Raw genomic sequence first — 15,463 nt, 5'->3', positions numbered from 1 at the left:
ACAATATTTAAACAAAAAAGGAAACAACTGAAGGCCAGAGTCTCATCTGCAGCCACAGTGCAAATAGATTAGCCGCATAAAATAACAGTGACCAACAAGCCATGTTTCAGACAAAAAAAAAAAAAAAAGAACTACTTAAATATCTAGAAAAATGAGATGAAATGAAAATGGAGGTAAATCATTGAACTGAAATACGACTACTAACTATATTAATTATAAAAAAGGAAACTTAACTGCTGGTTTGAGAAATGATGCAAAGTGAGATGTTTTAAAGGCTACTGATGGTGAAACTAATGGAGAAGATGCAAGACATCATGGTTGTTCTACTAAAAAATTACTTAATTTCAAATAGTCATATTTAAAATAGAGTATCACATGTGTGAGATAAGATTCCTGTCCATAAAGTCTAATACAAATATATACCAAGATATTTATTGGTATATATTTATGTGATCACAAGAAAATTCCCTAAGCACTGGGAAAACTGATGTTTGAACAGTGTTTCAAAATTAACATATTTTAACACAATCATTATTGTGATTTTGTTATAAAATAAATGCAAATGGCATAGAAACATACTTGCAATCTGACAACAGCAAATCACACTGCATTTATGACTGACTGCAGCAATGTGCAATGAAATCAACACATTAAAAAAAAAAAAAAAAAAAAAACCATTTCACTCATCCATTCTTTCCAAGTTTGTTCACTTCTTCCTTGAATTTGTTTAAGCTCTCAACTTCCACAATGACAGATGGAAATTTGTTCCAGCAAGCAACTACCAGTTGTCTACAGGCAAATTCCTGCATGTCTATTCAACAACTGTCTTTTTCTCAATTTCAGTTTATGGCCCCTCAGGTTTGTAATCTGAGCAAGAGGAAGAATCCCATCAGCATTGAGCTTGCTCAATTTTCAAGGCCTTACACACCTCAATCAGATTACTTCTCAGGTGCCTAGTCTCCAAGCGCTGTGATTTGCAGGACTTAAGCCTGTATTCATAAGAGCACCCCTTTGTTCCCTTCACCAGTGTTGTTGCCCTTCTCTGTACTCATTCTAGCAACTCTACATCCTTCTTAAAATGAGGCTTCCAGACCTGTATGCAATACTCAAGGTGTGACTTGACCATTGCCTTATACAAGAGGATAATCACCTCCTTATCCCTGCTCGCAGAATTCCTGTATATCATTGATAAGACCCCCATGACCTGCTCTGGCAGCCTGTCTGCACTCTCAGAAAACTTCATATCTGACTGCACAATTACCCTCAGGTCTCTCCATTTCATTCTCCACTTCCATGAGTGTAACACCACACAGTTGGTATATTTCTGTGGTACATTTCAAAGGGGTGTCACCCTTTGATCCACCTTAGTGAATTGGAGATGTATTTGCATGTATGCCATGTGACCTTGTCAATCACTGTATTGGCCATGTGGCTTTGTACACATTTTTATGGTGTCTTTTTTCTATATATAGTTTTTTCCATGTGTAGTAACTTGACTCTCAGTGGATGGATTTTCGTGAAGTTTTATATTTTGCTGTTTTAATTTTGCATTTTTTGAGCTTTCCACAATTAAATCTGACCAATTGAAATCTGACAATTATTTTTTTATTTTATTATTTATTATTTATTTTTTTCATACATATCATCACACAGGTTATCCATATACTGTTGTAGCTGAAGCACTGAATATTAAGTTTGTTACTGCACAAGACTTGGATGAATGAATGAATGGGCAGTGGTGGATGTGCATGACGAAGTATTCTTGGTTTATACATAAAATTCTTTTAAAATAAATTATGAAATATTACAATTTGACACTGCGTATATGAACATTTCATTTTCTTTCATGTATATATCTTTTATGATGCTTTCATATTTTTCAGATTACATTGGAAAAATTTCCCGAATAGTCTGTTTTTATTTTTTAAATAACACAGTTGCTTCTGAATTTAAAATGCATTTTATTAAAATTGATTTTATTTTTCATTTGTAGAACAAAGTGCAAAATAAAAACAAACAAAAATAACAAAAATTAGTGCAGGGTGGAATTTATAATTTGCAAAAGAACTAAATGAAAAACTAAAAACATGACTGAAAAATTAAAATTAAAAATAGGAAAACGCCAGTCACATCAAAATGAGTATCTGAATTCATCATAATCTATTTGAAAAATGGCAAAATGGTTGGTCCCTTTACCAGTGGTTTCCAAACTTTGTTACTACACCCCCTTTTACAAAAAATCTAATCTTGGTGCCCCCCCCACCTTCATTTCATAAAATAATGGACACATTTTTAAATGGTAAAAAATGTATTAATACAAAAAATGAAAAACACATAACTGACAGAATAATAACAAGGTTTTACTATATATATTCATTTTTAAATTAATTTGTTTTTAATGCGATGGATGTGCTTGTTTATTAGCACAAAGTTTATCAAATTTAAGTGTCATAGAGTTGTGCTACTCGTAGCTCTTTTTCTACTACTAAACGGGCTTGATAATTGGATTTCATTGCAGCTAATGCAGAAAATCCCATTTTGCATAAATATGATGTTACGAATGGCAGCAGTACCTGAATTGCTTTGCTTGACAAAGTATTATATTCTTAACTTCGATTCAACCAAAATTAAACTAGGGTTTCACTGAATTTTTGTTTCAATGAAGTATCGCATGATAATTCTATCAATTTTTTCTTTTCAATAGTTGTCAATCCAAATTCATCATCTTGTTCATCGACAAATGGATTTTGTATCCACGCGAACTTTGTAAAATCAAGATCTTTGAAATAATGTGAAAAGTGCATTAGCAAACCATCCAAGTGTTCAGTAAATAGATTTTTGTTTGCTTCAATATTAACTCTGGCGCAGAAATCATTTAAAGGTGGAAACATGTCAAACTTATTTTCTTGTAAATTTGATTTCCATAAGCTCCAATTTTTTATGAATGCTTTCACTTTGTCTTTTTGAATCAGTGAATGCACTTTTGGTCCTTGCACTGATTTATTCAAAACACTCAATTTTCCAAAAATTTCAACCAAATAGGCAAGTTTAACAATAAAGTTATCATTCCTAAATAAATTTGCCTCTTCATTATGATTTTCATCAAGAAAAATTGCAATCTCTTCTTGAGTTCAAACACTCTTTGAATCACTTTTGCATAAGGCAGCCAGCACACTTCACAATAGTATAGAAGTAAGGTATAATTAGCTTCCATATCTCCACACAGCTTTGCAAACAACCTAACTTTTAAAGGACTGTTTTTTTATATAGTTTATAACTTTCTTAACTTTTGTAAAAATGTTGTTAAGTTACTTGCTCATATTTTTTGACACAAGAGCTGCTCTGTGAAGCATGCAGTGTGTCCAAATAACTTCGGGTGCTTTCTTCTTAACTAATGCTTGAAGACCTGCCTTGTGTCCTGACATTGACTGTGCTCCTTCAGTACAGAGTCCAATGCAGTTATTCCATTTTATGACGTTCTCATCAAAAAAGCATCAATTATATTAAAAATTTCATTGGAAGTGGCCTTTCCAGGAATGGGGTTGCAAAAAAATATATCTACTATTATATTAGTTTCTGCAATATATCGAACATATACAATTAAATGAGCATCTTTAGCTACATCAGTTGCCTCATCTACTTGTATGGCGAATTTCGAAGTACGCAGTCGGGAAACTAATTGATCACAAAGATCTTCAGATATATCATCGATTCTTCTGCCAACTGTATTATCAGCAAGTGGTATTTGTCGCAACTGCTTCGCATATGATTCGCTGAACATTATTTTAACTATATCAATAGCTGCTGGCAAAACTAGAGTTTCTCCTATTGTGTGTGGTTTTTACATTTAGCGATTCTGTAAGAAACTTGGTATGACGCTAGCAATGCATTTGATGGAACGGACATTTTTAGTTTGAACGTTTGCTTTTGTTTATTAAACTTGTCTAATTTTCTTTGAAAAAATTCTATGGGCTTACCAGCGTATTCAGAATGCATACGTTTTATGGTGCCGTTTTAATCTGCCTGATCTCATACTATCTGAAGCCAAAACTTTCGTACAAAACAAACACATTGGTTTTTCACAGCCATCTATAATAATACTTGTTAATCCTAATGATAAATAGGATGAATCGTATTTTCTTGTCTTGGGGGGAGTTCTACCTCCTTGTTCCCTGTTGCTTGTATTCCCACTCCCTTTACTTGTATCAGCATCTTCATTTATTAGTGGATTTTCTCTTGTAACCAGTTAAAAAATTTATCCATTCATCTAAAAATATTAGAATTAAATTTATATTCTCAAAAAATACAACTTCTAAATTACTAATGATTATTATCAGTAAGTAATCATGCCAAAAAACAATAAAAAATACAATCGCACACTGCTGAAACACTTCTATTGACACTTTAGCTACGAGTGACATTTGAATTTGAGGTTATTGTTTTGATCATTACTGCGACTAGCAGTTCTAGCGGCTGTTTTATAAACTATGCACTTGCAAATTGCAAAAAAGTGGTGTCATCCAATTTCCGAAACAATGGGTTTCCAATAAAAAAAATTTTAAAAAAATCAATCTTTACTGTAGTTACAAAAACCATATTTTCAACCATGCAGTTAATGCTATACTATGCAATCTACCTATATATGTCATACATAGTACGCACTAAATTATACAGGGTGTTTCAGTTAAACGTTTCAGAACTTCTAAGAGGGGTAGGGTACATCCTGACAACTCGAAATCATATAGCAATGTGGGGTCGGAAATGCTTTCCTGAAGCGGTGTTGTACACAGAAGCACCATAAAGAAAAGAGACCGTAAGTGAGAAATCGTTTTAATAATACATGAAAAGAAGCAAAAAGGTACATGGATTAAAGTAAGTGTTCGAAGTTTCTTCCACGGGCTACAATGCACGCCTCACATCTCCAACGCATGGACATCCGAACATTCTGGAATACTCCAGGCGAATTTCGAATTTCTTCGGCAGCTACTGCGATTCTTGCAACCAGCTCCTCAGCATTGTCAACAGGGGTGTCATAAACTAGCGATTTCATATGACCCCAGAAATAAAAATCAAGACATGATAGGTCGGGTGACCGAGCAGGCCAACGCACGGGACCACCACGTCCCGTGCGTTGGCCTGGGAGATCACCTCATCGGACCTTACCTGTTACCGTGTCGTCTAACCGGACCTATCTACTTTATCTTTCTGCAGCAAGTATTGCCACAACTTTTGAGAGATGAACAGATTTCTGCATCGACGCAACAGACAATGTGGTTCCAACACGATGGAGCCCCTGCCCATTATAGCGGAGATGTCCGTAACTACCTGGATGTCACATTTGGTCAACAGTGGATCGGACGTGGTGGTCCTGTGCGTTGGCCTGCTCGGTCACCCGACCTATCATGTCTTGATTTTTATTTCTGGGATCATATGAAATCGCTAGTTTATGACACCCCTGTTGACAATGCTGAGGAGCTGGTTGCAAGAATCGCAGTAGCTGCCGAAGAAATTCGAAATTCGCCTGGAGTATTCCAGAATGTTCGGATGTCCATGCGTCGGAGATGTGAGGCGTGCATTGTAGCCCGTGGAAGAAACTTCAAACACTTACTTTAATCCATGTACCTTTTGCTTCTTTTCATGTATTATTAAAACGATTTCTCACTTACGGTCTCTTTTCTTTATGGTGCTTCTGTGTACAACACCGCTTCAGGAAAGCATTTCCGACCCCACATTGCTATATGATTTCGAGTTGTCAGGATGTACCCTACCCCTCTTAGAAGTTCTGAAACGTTTAACTGAAACACCCTGTATATATATTACATTACATCATATCAATCATAATTCATCAATCCATTTCAGCAAAATATATACAGTAAACCCCCGCTATTTGCGGTATCTGTATTCGCGGTTTCGCAATCGCCGATTTAATACAAAATGAAACCTTAAAAAAATGTGAATTTTAAAGCGCCGTGAATATTTTCTGCCATAAAAAAACATGGGCGTGGCTAAAATTATCTTTCCCAGTCAAAACAGCGCTCAGTGGGTGGAGGGAGAGGGGTGACAAAATCGCGAGCGTGGATGTTTCTCGCTAATCCTTGTTCAGTGTGTGTTATGCGCTTGTCATGGAAGGTTTCGTCGTTTGCTTTTAATTTATATGCTTATAAATTGAATAAATTTATAAATTGATATGCTTACAAAAATGATAAATCTACCACTTTGTAGTGTAAAACAGACTTTTTCGAGTGTGTTAACGGAACAAAGTGACTTTATTGTGGACAAGTTCTTTCTAACCCCTACAAAAATATGGCTACGAATAACAAGAGAAATGTGAATCAAAGAAGGTGATGACATTAGCGAATAAAATTGAGTTATTAGATAAAATTTCTAATGGTGAAAGTGTCTCCTCAGTGGCAAAACATTATAAAATCAATGAGTCAACGGTACGATCAATCAAGAAATTGGAAGAAAAAAATCGCCGTAGTGCCCGTGAAAACGCGCTAATTGCTTCAAAAATTTGCTCTGTAACTCATGATGTTAAATTAGAAAAAATGGAAAAGGCTTTAAATCTGTGGATAGAAGACCGAACTCAAAATAAAATTCCATTAAGTTCACTCATCATTCGTGAAAAGGCAAAACTCCTTTATCAACACTTTAGCGAAACTGGTGATAGCACTGGCAGGATAAGTTTTTTTAGCTAGCAAAGACGCTGGTTTGAAAGATTTGTTTGAAATTTCTAATAAATATTTCATTTAATATTAAACTGTTTCTTATTTTCATTTCGATGCCATATGCTTGCATTTCAATATGTACATAGTCATATTATGAAGGTACATATAATACATACATAGACAAAATTTTAGACTAGTTTTTCTTATATATTTCATACTTTGAAACGGAACCCCTTTATTACTATGGGAGCCATAACTCAGTATTCGCGTTTTTGGTATTCGCGACATTTCTCAGGAACGTAACCCCCGCGAATAGCAGGGGTTTACTGTATATGTTTTTTTTCCAAATACATGTTTATATCGAAGTTAGAGTGAGATAGGTGGCGGTAAATGCTTTAAAAAATAGGTTGTAAAATTTTAATGTTATGTTATGAAAGTTTATTTATATGTATATATTTTTTTATTTAAAAATGTTATGTTATGAAAATATGTTAAGCTTTTCGCACCTCCTTTTGCACTCGTCCACGCCTCCCTGGGAAGGCATGGCTCCCAGTTTAGAAATCACTGCCCAATTCTCTGTGTAACATATCACTTGCTGTCCATCAGTTTTTGTCCAACAAAAACATTCAGGTCATGCTACAACCACCTTTTGCATCCATTGTGACTTTTGCTATTCCCACAATTAAAGCAGGACAAAAAATGATGTTGAGCCAGTTCAAGAGATCCAATTAAAGACAAGAGATCGCCTCAAAGAAGACTCCCTTTAATGTGTTGATTGGTGGCAGACATGATGAACAACACAGGAGTATGACGGTGTAATTGCAGAAGGAAATTATATCGAATAATATTTAATAATGTAAATATTTATCAATAAATAAAATTCTTTTTTTTTTTTTTTTTCCCCAGTATTCATCAAGTCTTGCAGTGTAATGTGTAATGTTTCACAAACATCTGTGGTAATGCCACAGATGTTTGTGAAAATGCCTCTAAATGTTATGAGAACACATTAATTATTTTATGGGAATCTGTTGAAAATTTATAACTTGCATTTATGGATTTTTTCAGTTTAAATTAAAACTGTAACAGTGAAATGATAGGCATCGTGGGAGATATCATTGTTCTATTTAATCATTTACCACATTTGCAGCATCTGGTGATTAGGCACCTGTGAGGTGATCTGGTTGAGGTGTCTAAGACTTTGTGAATAGTTTGAGCAGGCTCGATTCTGATGAGATTTCCTCCTTTCGGAAATTTGCTTTTAGCCAGCAGGTGGTTGTTTGTTGGAAAAGACTTTCATCTGACATTGCGGAAGTTGAAAGGTTAAATAGATTCAAGAAAGAACTGGACAAACTTTTTCCGCAAATGGATAGTTGAAATGGAAGAATTAGAAGGGTTTTTTTTTGGCTGATGCTGTATAAGCTTGCTTTCTTGCATCATGTGCCTCTACTAATGCTAATGATATGAGTGAATTGGGAAATGAATACTATATGTTGTTGCTGCAACAGCAGACTACAGACTTTATCACAGAATAGTTTATATATATATATATATACAGTAAACCCCCGCTATTCGCGGGGATTATGTTCCTGAGAAATGTCGCGAATACTGAGTTATGGCTCCCATAATAATAAAGGGGTTCCGTTCCAAAGTATGAAATATATAAGAAAAACTAGTCTAAAATTTTGTCTAGGTATGTATTATATGTACCTTCATAATATGACTACGTAGTTGTTTGTTTGTTTGTTAGTTATTTGGATTTTAGGAGCATTAGCAACTAAGGCCATATTGCTCCGGGATATGCGGTGATCATTCTCTGACCTTTCCACATCCTCCGTATTTGGTGGTGACGGGCTCAAACTCCGGTCTAATCAAGAAGTGTGTGCTACGCTCTGCTGCTCCTTCCCACCTGGCTACGGAGGCGCCTATGACTACGTGCATAGACAGTACATAGTGAAATGCAAGCATAAGGTATCGAAATGAAAAGAAACAATTTAATATTAAATGTAATATTTATTAGAAATTTCAAACAAATCTTTCAAACCAGCACCTTTGCTAGCAAAAAAACTTATCCTACCAGTGCTATCACCAGTTTTGCTAAAGTGTTGATAAAGGAGTTTTGCCTTTTCACGAATGATGATTGAACTTAATGGAATTTTATTTTGAGTTCGGTCTTCTATCCACAGATTTAAAGCTTTTTCCATTTTTTTCTAATTTAACATCACGAGTTACAGAGAAAATTTTTTAAGCAATTAGCGCATTTTCACGGACGCTACGGCAGATTTTTTCTTCTGATTTTTTGATTGATCGTACCATTGCCACTGAAGAGACACTTTCACCATTAGAAATTTTGTCTAATAACTCAATTTTATTCGCTAATGTCATCACCTTCTTTGATATTTTCACATTTCCCTTGTTATTCGTAGCCATATTTTTGTACGGGTAAAAAAGAACTTGTCCCCAATAAAGGCACTTTCTTCCGTTAACACACTCGAAAAAGTCTGTTTCACACTGCAAAACGGTAGATTTATCACTTTTGTAAGCATATCAATTAATAAATTGATAAATTTATTCAATTTATAAGCATATAAATTAAAAGCAAACGACCAAACCTTCCATGACAAGCACATAACACATACTGAACAAGGATTAGCGAGAAACATCCACGCTTCCAATTTTGTCACCACCCCCCCACCCACTGAATGCTGTTTTGACCGGGAAAGATAATTTTAGCCACGCCCATGTTTTTTTATGGTGGAAAATATTCACGGCGCTTTAAAATTCACATTTTTTAGAAAGTTTCATTTTATATTAAATCAGCGATCGCGAATACAGATACCATGAATAGCAGGGGTTTACTGTGTGTGTGTGTATGTGTATGTGTATGTGTATATATATATATAACAAAAAGAAGTGCTAATTTTAGAGAAAATCAAGAACTTTATTTAATTTTGTCAAAAATAATTTTTCTTGTTATTGTACAGCAGAGAGAAAAACCACTGTATTAATTGAGTAGTAGGTTAAGCAACCATAATATAAAAAGTTTTAATAACAATAGTCTTATTGCTCACTACTTTCAGGCTACCAGTGTTTATAAACATTGGTTTATTTGGTTACATTTGGTTTACCACATATTTTAAATACAAAATTATGACTGAGGTGTAAATTAACAGAATGAATAACCTACCAATTAATGACTTGATAACTTCCAGCATGTAAACACTATTTACTTTGCCACCAACTTCCTGATTTAGTTCTGCTATTAATTTAGCATATCCTTCGCTCTCTTCACGGAAGAGATTAAACTTGTGCTGTTTGTAGCTAGAAATAAAATTTGAAATAAACAATGTACTATAATCCAAAGGATATTACAATCTGTTAAAATTAAGATACACTGAAAGCTTATGATAATCAAATAGCACAATTACCTTGAAGTAATTCAATAACAGTTAATACAATGGAACCTTAATGCTAATGAAAAGGTGGGGATACCAGTTAATCAAAAAATTTATCCCCAAGAAATTCATTATTTGTATACAGTGTAGTGCAAATATATACATAATCAATATATATGCAGAATAAATTAATTTATTCATAAGAAATTCACAATTTATATGAACAGATATATATATATTAACAACTAACTAAAGAGACCAATGCATATAACCTAATGTTTTTTTAAAAACAAGAACAGAAGATAAAATTAACTTACAATAAATAATCTGATATTGACTCCCCCCCCCCTGTTGAAATTGCTTTTAGATCTAATTTTAATACAGAAAAATCTTGTTAATGAGAACTCAGTTTATATGAAATTCTTGTTTGTACAACGCACGTATAATTCCCTTGTGAAAGGATGGGCTTTCTTATGTAAATATATTCATTTGTTACCAAATTCATTTAATATATATTACAAAGTCCAGTTTTACCATAAATAAGGTAATTTTGTATGGTTAATACAAAGCTTGGCACAGATGTCCTACTACTACTTGTCTTTAAATAATTTCAAAGTCTATTTATATTAAACCTCAAACTGTTATGGTGACAAATTGTAAACAGAGAATAACAACTGGAATTTAAACTGAAAATTATACAAAAGTTGACAAGCTAGAACAAAACAAACTAAAACAGTATGTATGAGAATACATTTCTTTATCTAATCTATCTACAACATTGAACAAACAGAAAAACCTGAAGTGAATGACACTGTGCAAGCAATAAAAAATAGGAAACAAATTCATCATACAAAACACTAGAAGTTTGAAACAAATGCTGGTGGCATCCTTCCTCTTGCCCAATCTACACAAGAGGACAAATTCAAATTGAGGAAGGACTGTTGCAGGATAAAGTTTTCCTTTCAGAAAACTTTTGCTGTTTAAGCAAAAGTCTGCTTTTAGCCAGCAGGCAATTGATTATTTGAACAGACTTCCATATGGTTTTGTGAAATATGTATTCTAATAATTTTAAGAAAGAACTAGAGAAACTATTACAGGGAATGAACAGGTGGTGTGGGAGGTGTCTTTTTTTTTCTTTGCTGATCCTTATAAGCACGCTTCATTGTTGATATTCAACAAGTATCAAGTCCAATTTTGTTAGAAAAGGCTAAATTTCCAGGTCAAGTAACATGAAATTTGAGACAATCTACAGATTTAAGGACAGTTATTCCTCTCCTTAAATCTGTTGCATTTGAAGTTCTAATCCCATTCTCTAATTTCAAGTTCTTAAAGCCAAAGATGTAAAACTGAAAATAAATCAGTTTTGCAAAATTTCTGTGGCAAGTCTGGATCAGTTGACAAAGAAAAGGGAACAAACTTGTTGTGATCTGTACAGTCCATTCTTTAAAAATACAAAGCAAAAGATATTTTTAATTTTGATGAGAGGGATATATTTTACAATTTGCTACCAAGCAAAATACACTGCACACTGTGTTCATATTTTTTTCATCAAGCCAAGATTTTTTAAAGGAGTTACCCATCTTCAATGCCATTATGAAGCCAACCAAACTGTTAACTTGCAGTTAAATTTTTCAGTCTTGTTTATTGAGAGTGGACAGGTCTTAATGGGGGGAGGGGGGGGGGGCATTTTGATGATTCTAATTCACAACACAGCCCATCCTATTGAGGCACTTAAGTCAACAAATATATGGCTCTTGTTTTTACCTCCCAATACCAACAATTCTATGCGGCCACTGGATCAAGGAATTATTTATAATTCCAAGGGATAAGAGCACATATAAAGCTACTTGCCCAATTGATAAGGTATTTAAGCCACAACACAAGAGGGAAGATAAAAACAATGAAGTTTTTGTTACCAGGGATGAAAGTGAAGAAGCACACACTCTGTATTCTAAAAAAGCCCAAAATGTATTGGACATAATAGAAGATATTGGCCTGCAGTAACACTGATAAAGAAACTACTGCATTTAATTTTATTAACACTGTAGTCCTCCTTTTACTTTGTAGTGCTAATTACATACATATTCTATTTTTATTTAAATTATGCTGTTTCTGGTCTCTTAGTTTTTATTTTCTTATAAATAAAATCTAAACTAAATATGTATTATTCTAATTATTTTTAGACAAAGTTTTTTTTTTATTTTTACTATTTTATTATTTATTTTAATTGGATACATAAAAAAAAAAAAAGCATGGATCTAACATTCTTGGTTTACCTCATTACTACAAAACATGAAAAGTTAGGTCCTTTGAATTTTGCATTAATGATACTCTTCCATATAATAGAATTAATTTTCAGCAAATAAACAGTAAATGTTAATATGACACCCAGCATTTCTAAAAATGAGAGCATGGTGTCCATCTTCAAAAGAACCATAATCACAATATTTCCTCTCCACCCAGAACAACACTCTGCATTACTATTATCACTTTCCACAGAATTTTCAACTTCAGCCAAAGTAGAACATTTCTTTATAATTTACTTGTCATAATCCCATCATCTTTTGATAGTTACAATTTCTGTTTGCACTACACATCAAACAACTGATTCAGATTTGATTCATCCACATTTTGGAAATCAGAAACATCTTTCACTATTTGAAGGCAGCTTTTAACATGGCTTCCCTTTCCACTTCCATATCTTCATGTTGTGTCATGTTTTTGTTTATATTTTTTCCCATGGCCACTCATTAGCATTAGTAGAAGGATATGATGCAAGAAAGCAAGCTTATTTAGCATCAGCCAAAAAAAGTAACACTTCCTGTTTCACCCATCCATTCACTCCAAAAGTTTGTCTAGTTCACCTTGAATTTATTTAAGCTGTTAACTTCAAAAAACAGATGGAAGATTATTCCAGCAATCAACCACCCGCTGGCTAAAGGCAAATTTCTATACATCTATTCCAGAACCGTCTTTCCTCAATTTGAATTATGCTGATTCAGGTGCAGAATCTGAGCAAGAGGAAGAATCAAATCAGCATTGAGCTTGCTCAAATCTTACAAGGCCTTATACACCTCAGATCACCTTGCAAATGCCTAGTCTCCAGAAGCTGCAATTTGCAGAACTTAAGCACACCTTCGTAACAGCAACCCTTTGTTCCACTCGTTAATCTCGCTGCTTTTCTCTGTGCTCGTTCTAGTAGTTCAACATCTTTCCTAAAATGAGGCCTCCAGACCTGTATGCAGTACTCAAGGTGTGACATGACCATTGCCTTATTCATGGGGATAATCAAATCCTTATCTCTGCTAGAAAAATTCCTATATATCATTACAAGACCCCATGAGCTACCGTTGCAGCCTGTCTGCACTACTGAGAAAACTTCATATCTGACTGCACAATTACCCCTAGGTCTGTTTCATTCTCCACTACCCTGAGTAAGTACCGCACAGTTGGTTTGTTACTCTGGGATTACTGATACGCATATGCAGTACTTTCATTTGTCAATGTAAAACTTCAGTTGCCATCTCTCAACCCATCCGCTCAACTGTTCTAGATTCTGTTGCAGTAGCGTACCGTCTTTGCTGTCATTAACAATCCTACCAACCTTCCTGTCAACTGCAAACTTGAACTCAAGTCTAAACCTTGAACAGTATTTCTTAGTTGATATGAAAAGCCAAGTAGCTTCCAAGGTTAAAATTCCTTGAATGCTTCCAATTTAGAATTTGCTGTTCGTAACATCATCAGTTGGTTCCATTATACAGAATTTAAAAACTGTCCGAGACCACTGTAGTCATCTTTTCGGAAGCAAAAATCCTTCCCTTTACCCCGATAGCAATTATATCTTTAAGTAAATCCCACATCAGTACACTGTGATCACTTCCACCTAGCAGTTCCATTATCTGCAAATTCTTTATACACAAATGATCACTGCTTATAATCAGATCAAGAGTATTGCTCCCTCTCAAACATGCTGCTGTAGAAAACAATCATCCAATAAATCCACAAAAGTCTTGCTAGTGTGTGAGTGACTAAACCACAAGTTCTGGGAAGTTAAAATCTCCATTTATAAGACCATCTGATTTACTGGCCCGCTCTATTTCTCTGTATACAGCCAGGGCTTGCATAATGCGAGTTCGATTAACATGTTTTTCAGTTACCGCTATTTGAAAAAATTATACCACTTTTAACAATAGAAATTTCCAGTTAATGCGATCTTTTTTTATGTGATAGTTGAAAAGGATTTGAATGGCATGCTAAGCTTACCGTACACAAGACGGGCGATAAACAAGTGTTTGCCCACTGCCTGACTCAGTGTGTTCCATCAGCCATCGGAAGAAGTGTTACTTGTTTGTCTCCCACTAATAAAGTCACTTGCAGACTTGCATTTATAAATTTTAATTTTTAAATGTGAAAAAAAAAAAAAATAAATAAATAATAATAATAATTTTTTAAATGAGCCAGATGGAAATGTTCCTGCAAAGGAGATAAAACGGTAAAAGAACTAGATGAAATATTTGAGGTTCTCTGCAATATTTATTTTGCCAGAGCCTAGAGAAGATTGTTGTCGGCTATCGGAAATTGATTGATGGAAAAAAGAAAGCAAACACTGTTCAAACAACTCTGTTCAAATATTTCCGTAACAAATAGTTTCTTCACTGTGTATTTTATGCCAGAGCTTTCCAAACTTTCTTGGTTCACGGCACCCTTAGAGTCTCAGTATTTTTTTCACGCCACCCCTTGGCCAAAAGAAATACCTAACAGTTCCATTTATTTAGTAGTTATGTCCAAACAACTTAATAAGTAATGTTGAAACTGTGAACAACCTCGAGCTAGTAGTTTGCACGGTGTCCAAGAGTATCGTTGGACACTGCTATGTCAGGTATCGCTGTTTCCCTCGAAAATTTAAAATATTCCATGGTGCACAGTTCGAGAACCGCTGTTTTATGCAATAAATATTTAATTCTATAATTATTTTCATTACATTTTACATGTAATTATATTTAAAAGATATTTTTAAAATTCTTCATGGACATTCTTGACGGTCAGATACCAATTATAATTTTTCCTATTGATTATTACATTCGATTAACACATTTCCATTTTGCATGATGTGCTCGCAGGACGAATTAATTGCGGTCAGCCAGTAGCTGTTCGTTGTACTCATCAGAGTCATTAGGCCTATAACACACTCCTACTCTCAACTTTGGTTTGTTTGTTTGTTTGTTATTTGGTTTTTAGGAGCATTAGCAACTAAGGCCATATTGCTCCGGGGATATGCGGTGGTCATTCCCTGACTTTTCCGCATCCTCTGTATTTGGTGGTCACGGGCTCGAACCCCGGTCTAATCAAGAAGCGGGTGCTACACACTGCTGCTCCTGCCCAACTGGTTACGGAGGTGCCCTC

The 15,463-nt window shown here is 34.5% G+C and overlaps 1 protein-coding gene across 4 annotated transcripts in view; it reads right to left on the bottom strand.

Moving 5' to 3' along the window:
* tho2 (THO complex subunit 2-like protein) overlaps nt 1-15,463 on the bottom strand; it is a 1,047,711-nt gene that overhangs the window by 881,882 nt on the left and 150,366 nt on the right. For all 4 annotated transcript variants that reach the window (XM_090374101.1, XM_090374103.1, XM_090374104.1 and 1 more), the window contains exon 7: nt 9,853-9,986. In XM_090374101.1, coding sequence (XP_090230227.1) covers nt 9,853-9,986 — 134 coding nt within the window. The remainder of the gene's footprint in view (nt 1-9,852; nt 9,987-15,463) is intronic.

Source organism: Mastigoproctus giganteus, chromosome 5 (genome assembly GCF_048544385.1).
Source record: "Mastigoproctus giganteus isolate SK-2022 chromosome 5, ASM4854438v1, whole genome shotgun sequence".
Classification (NCBI taxonomy): domain Eukaryota; kingdom Metazoa; phylum Arthropoda; class Arachnida; order Uropygi; family Thelyphonidae; genus Mastigoproctus; species Mastigoproctus giganteus.
This window is presented reverse-complemented; position numbering and strand designations above follow the sequence as displayed.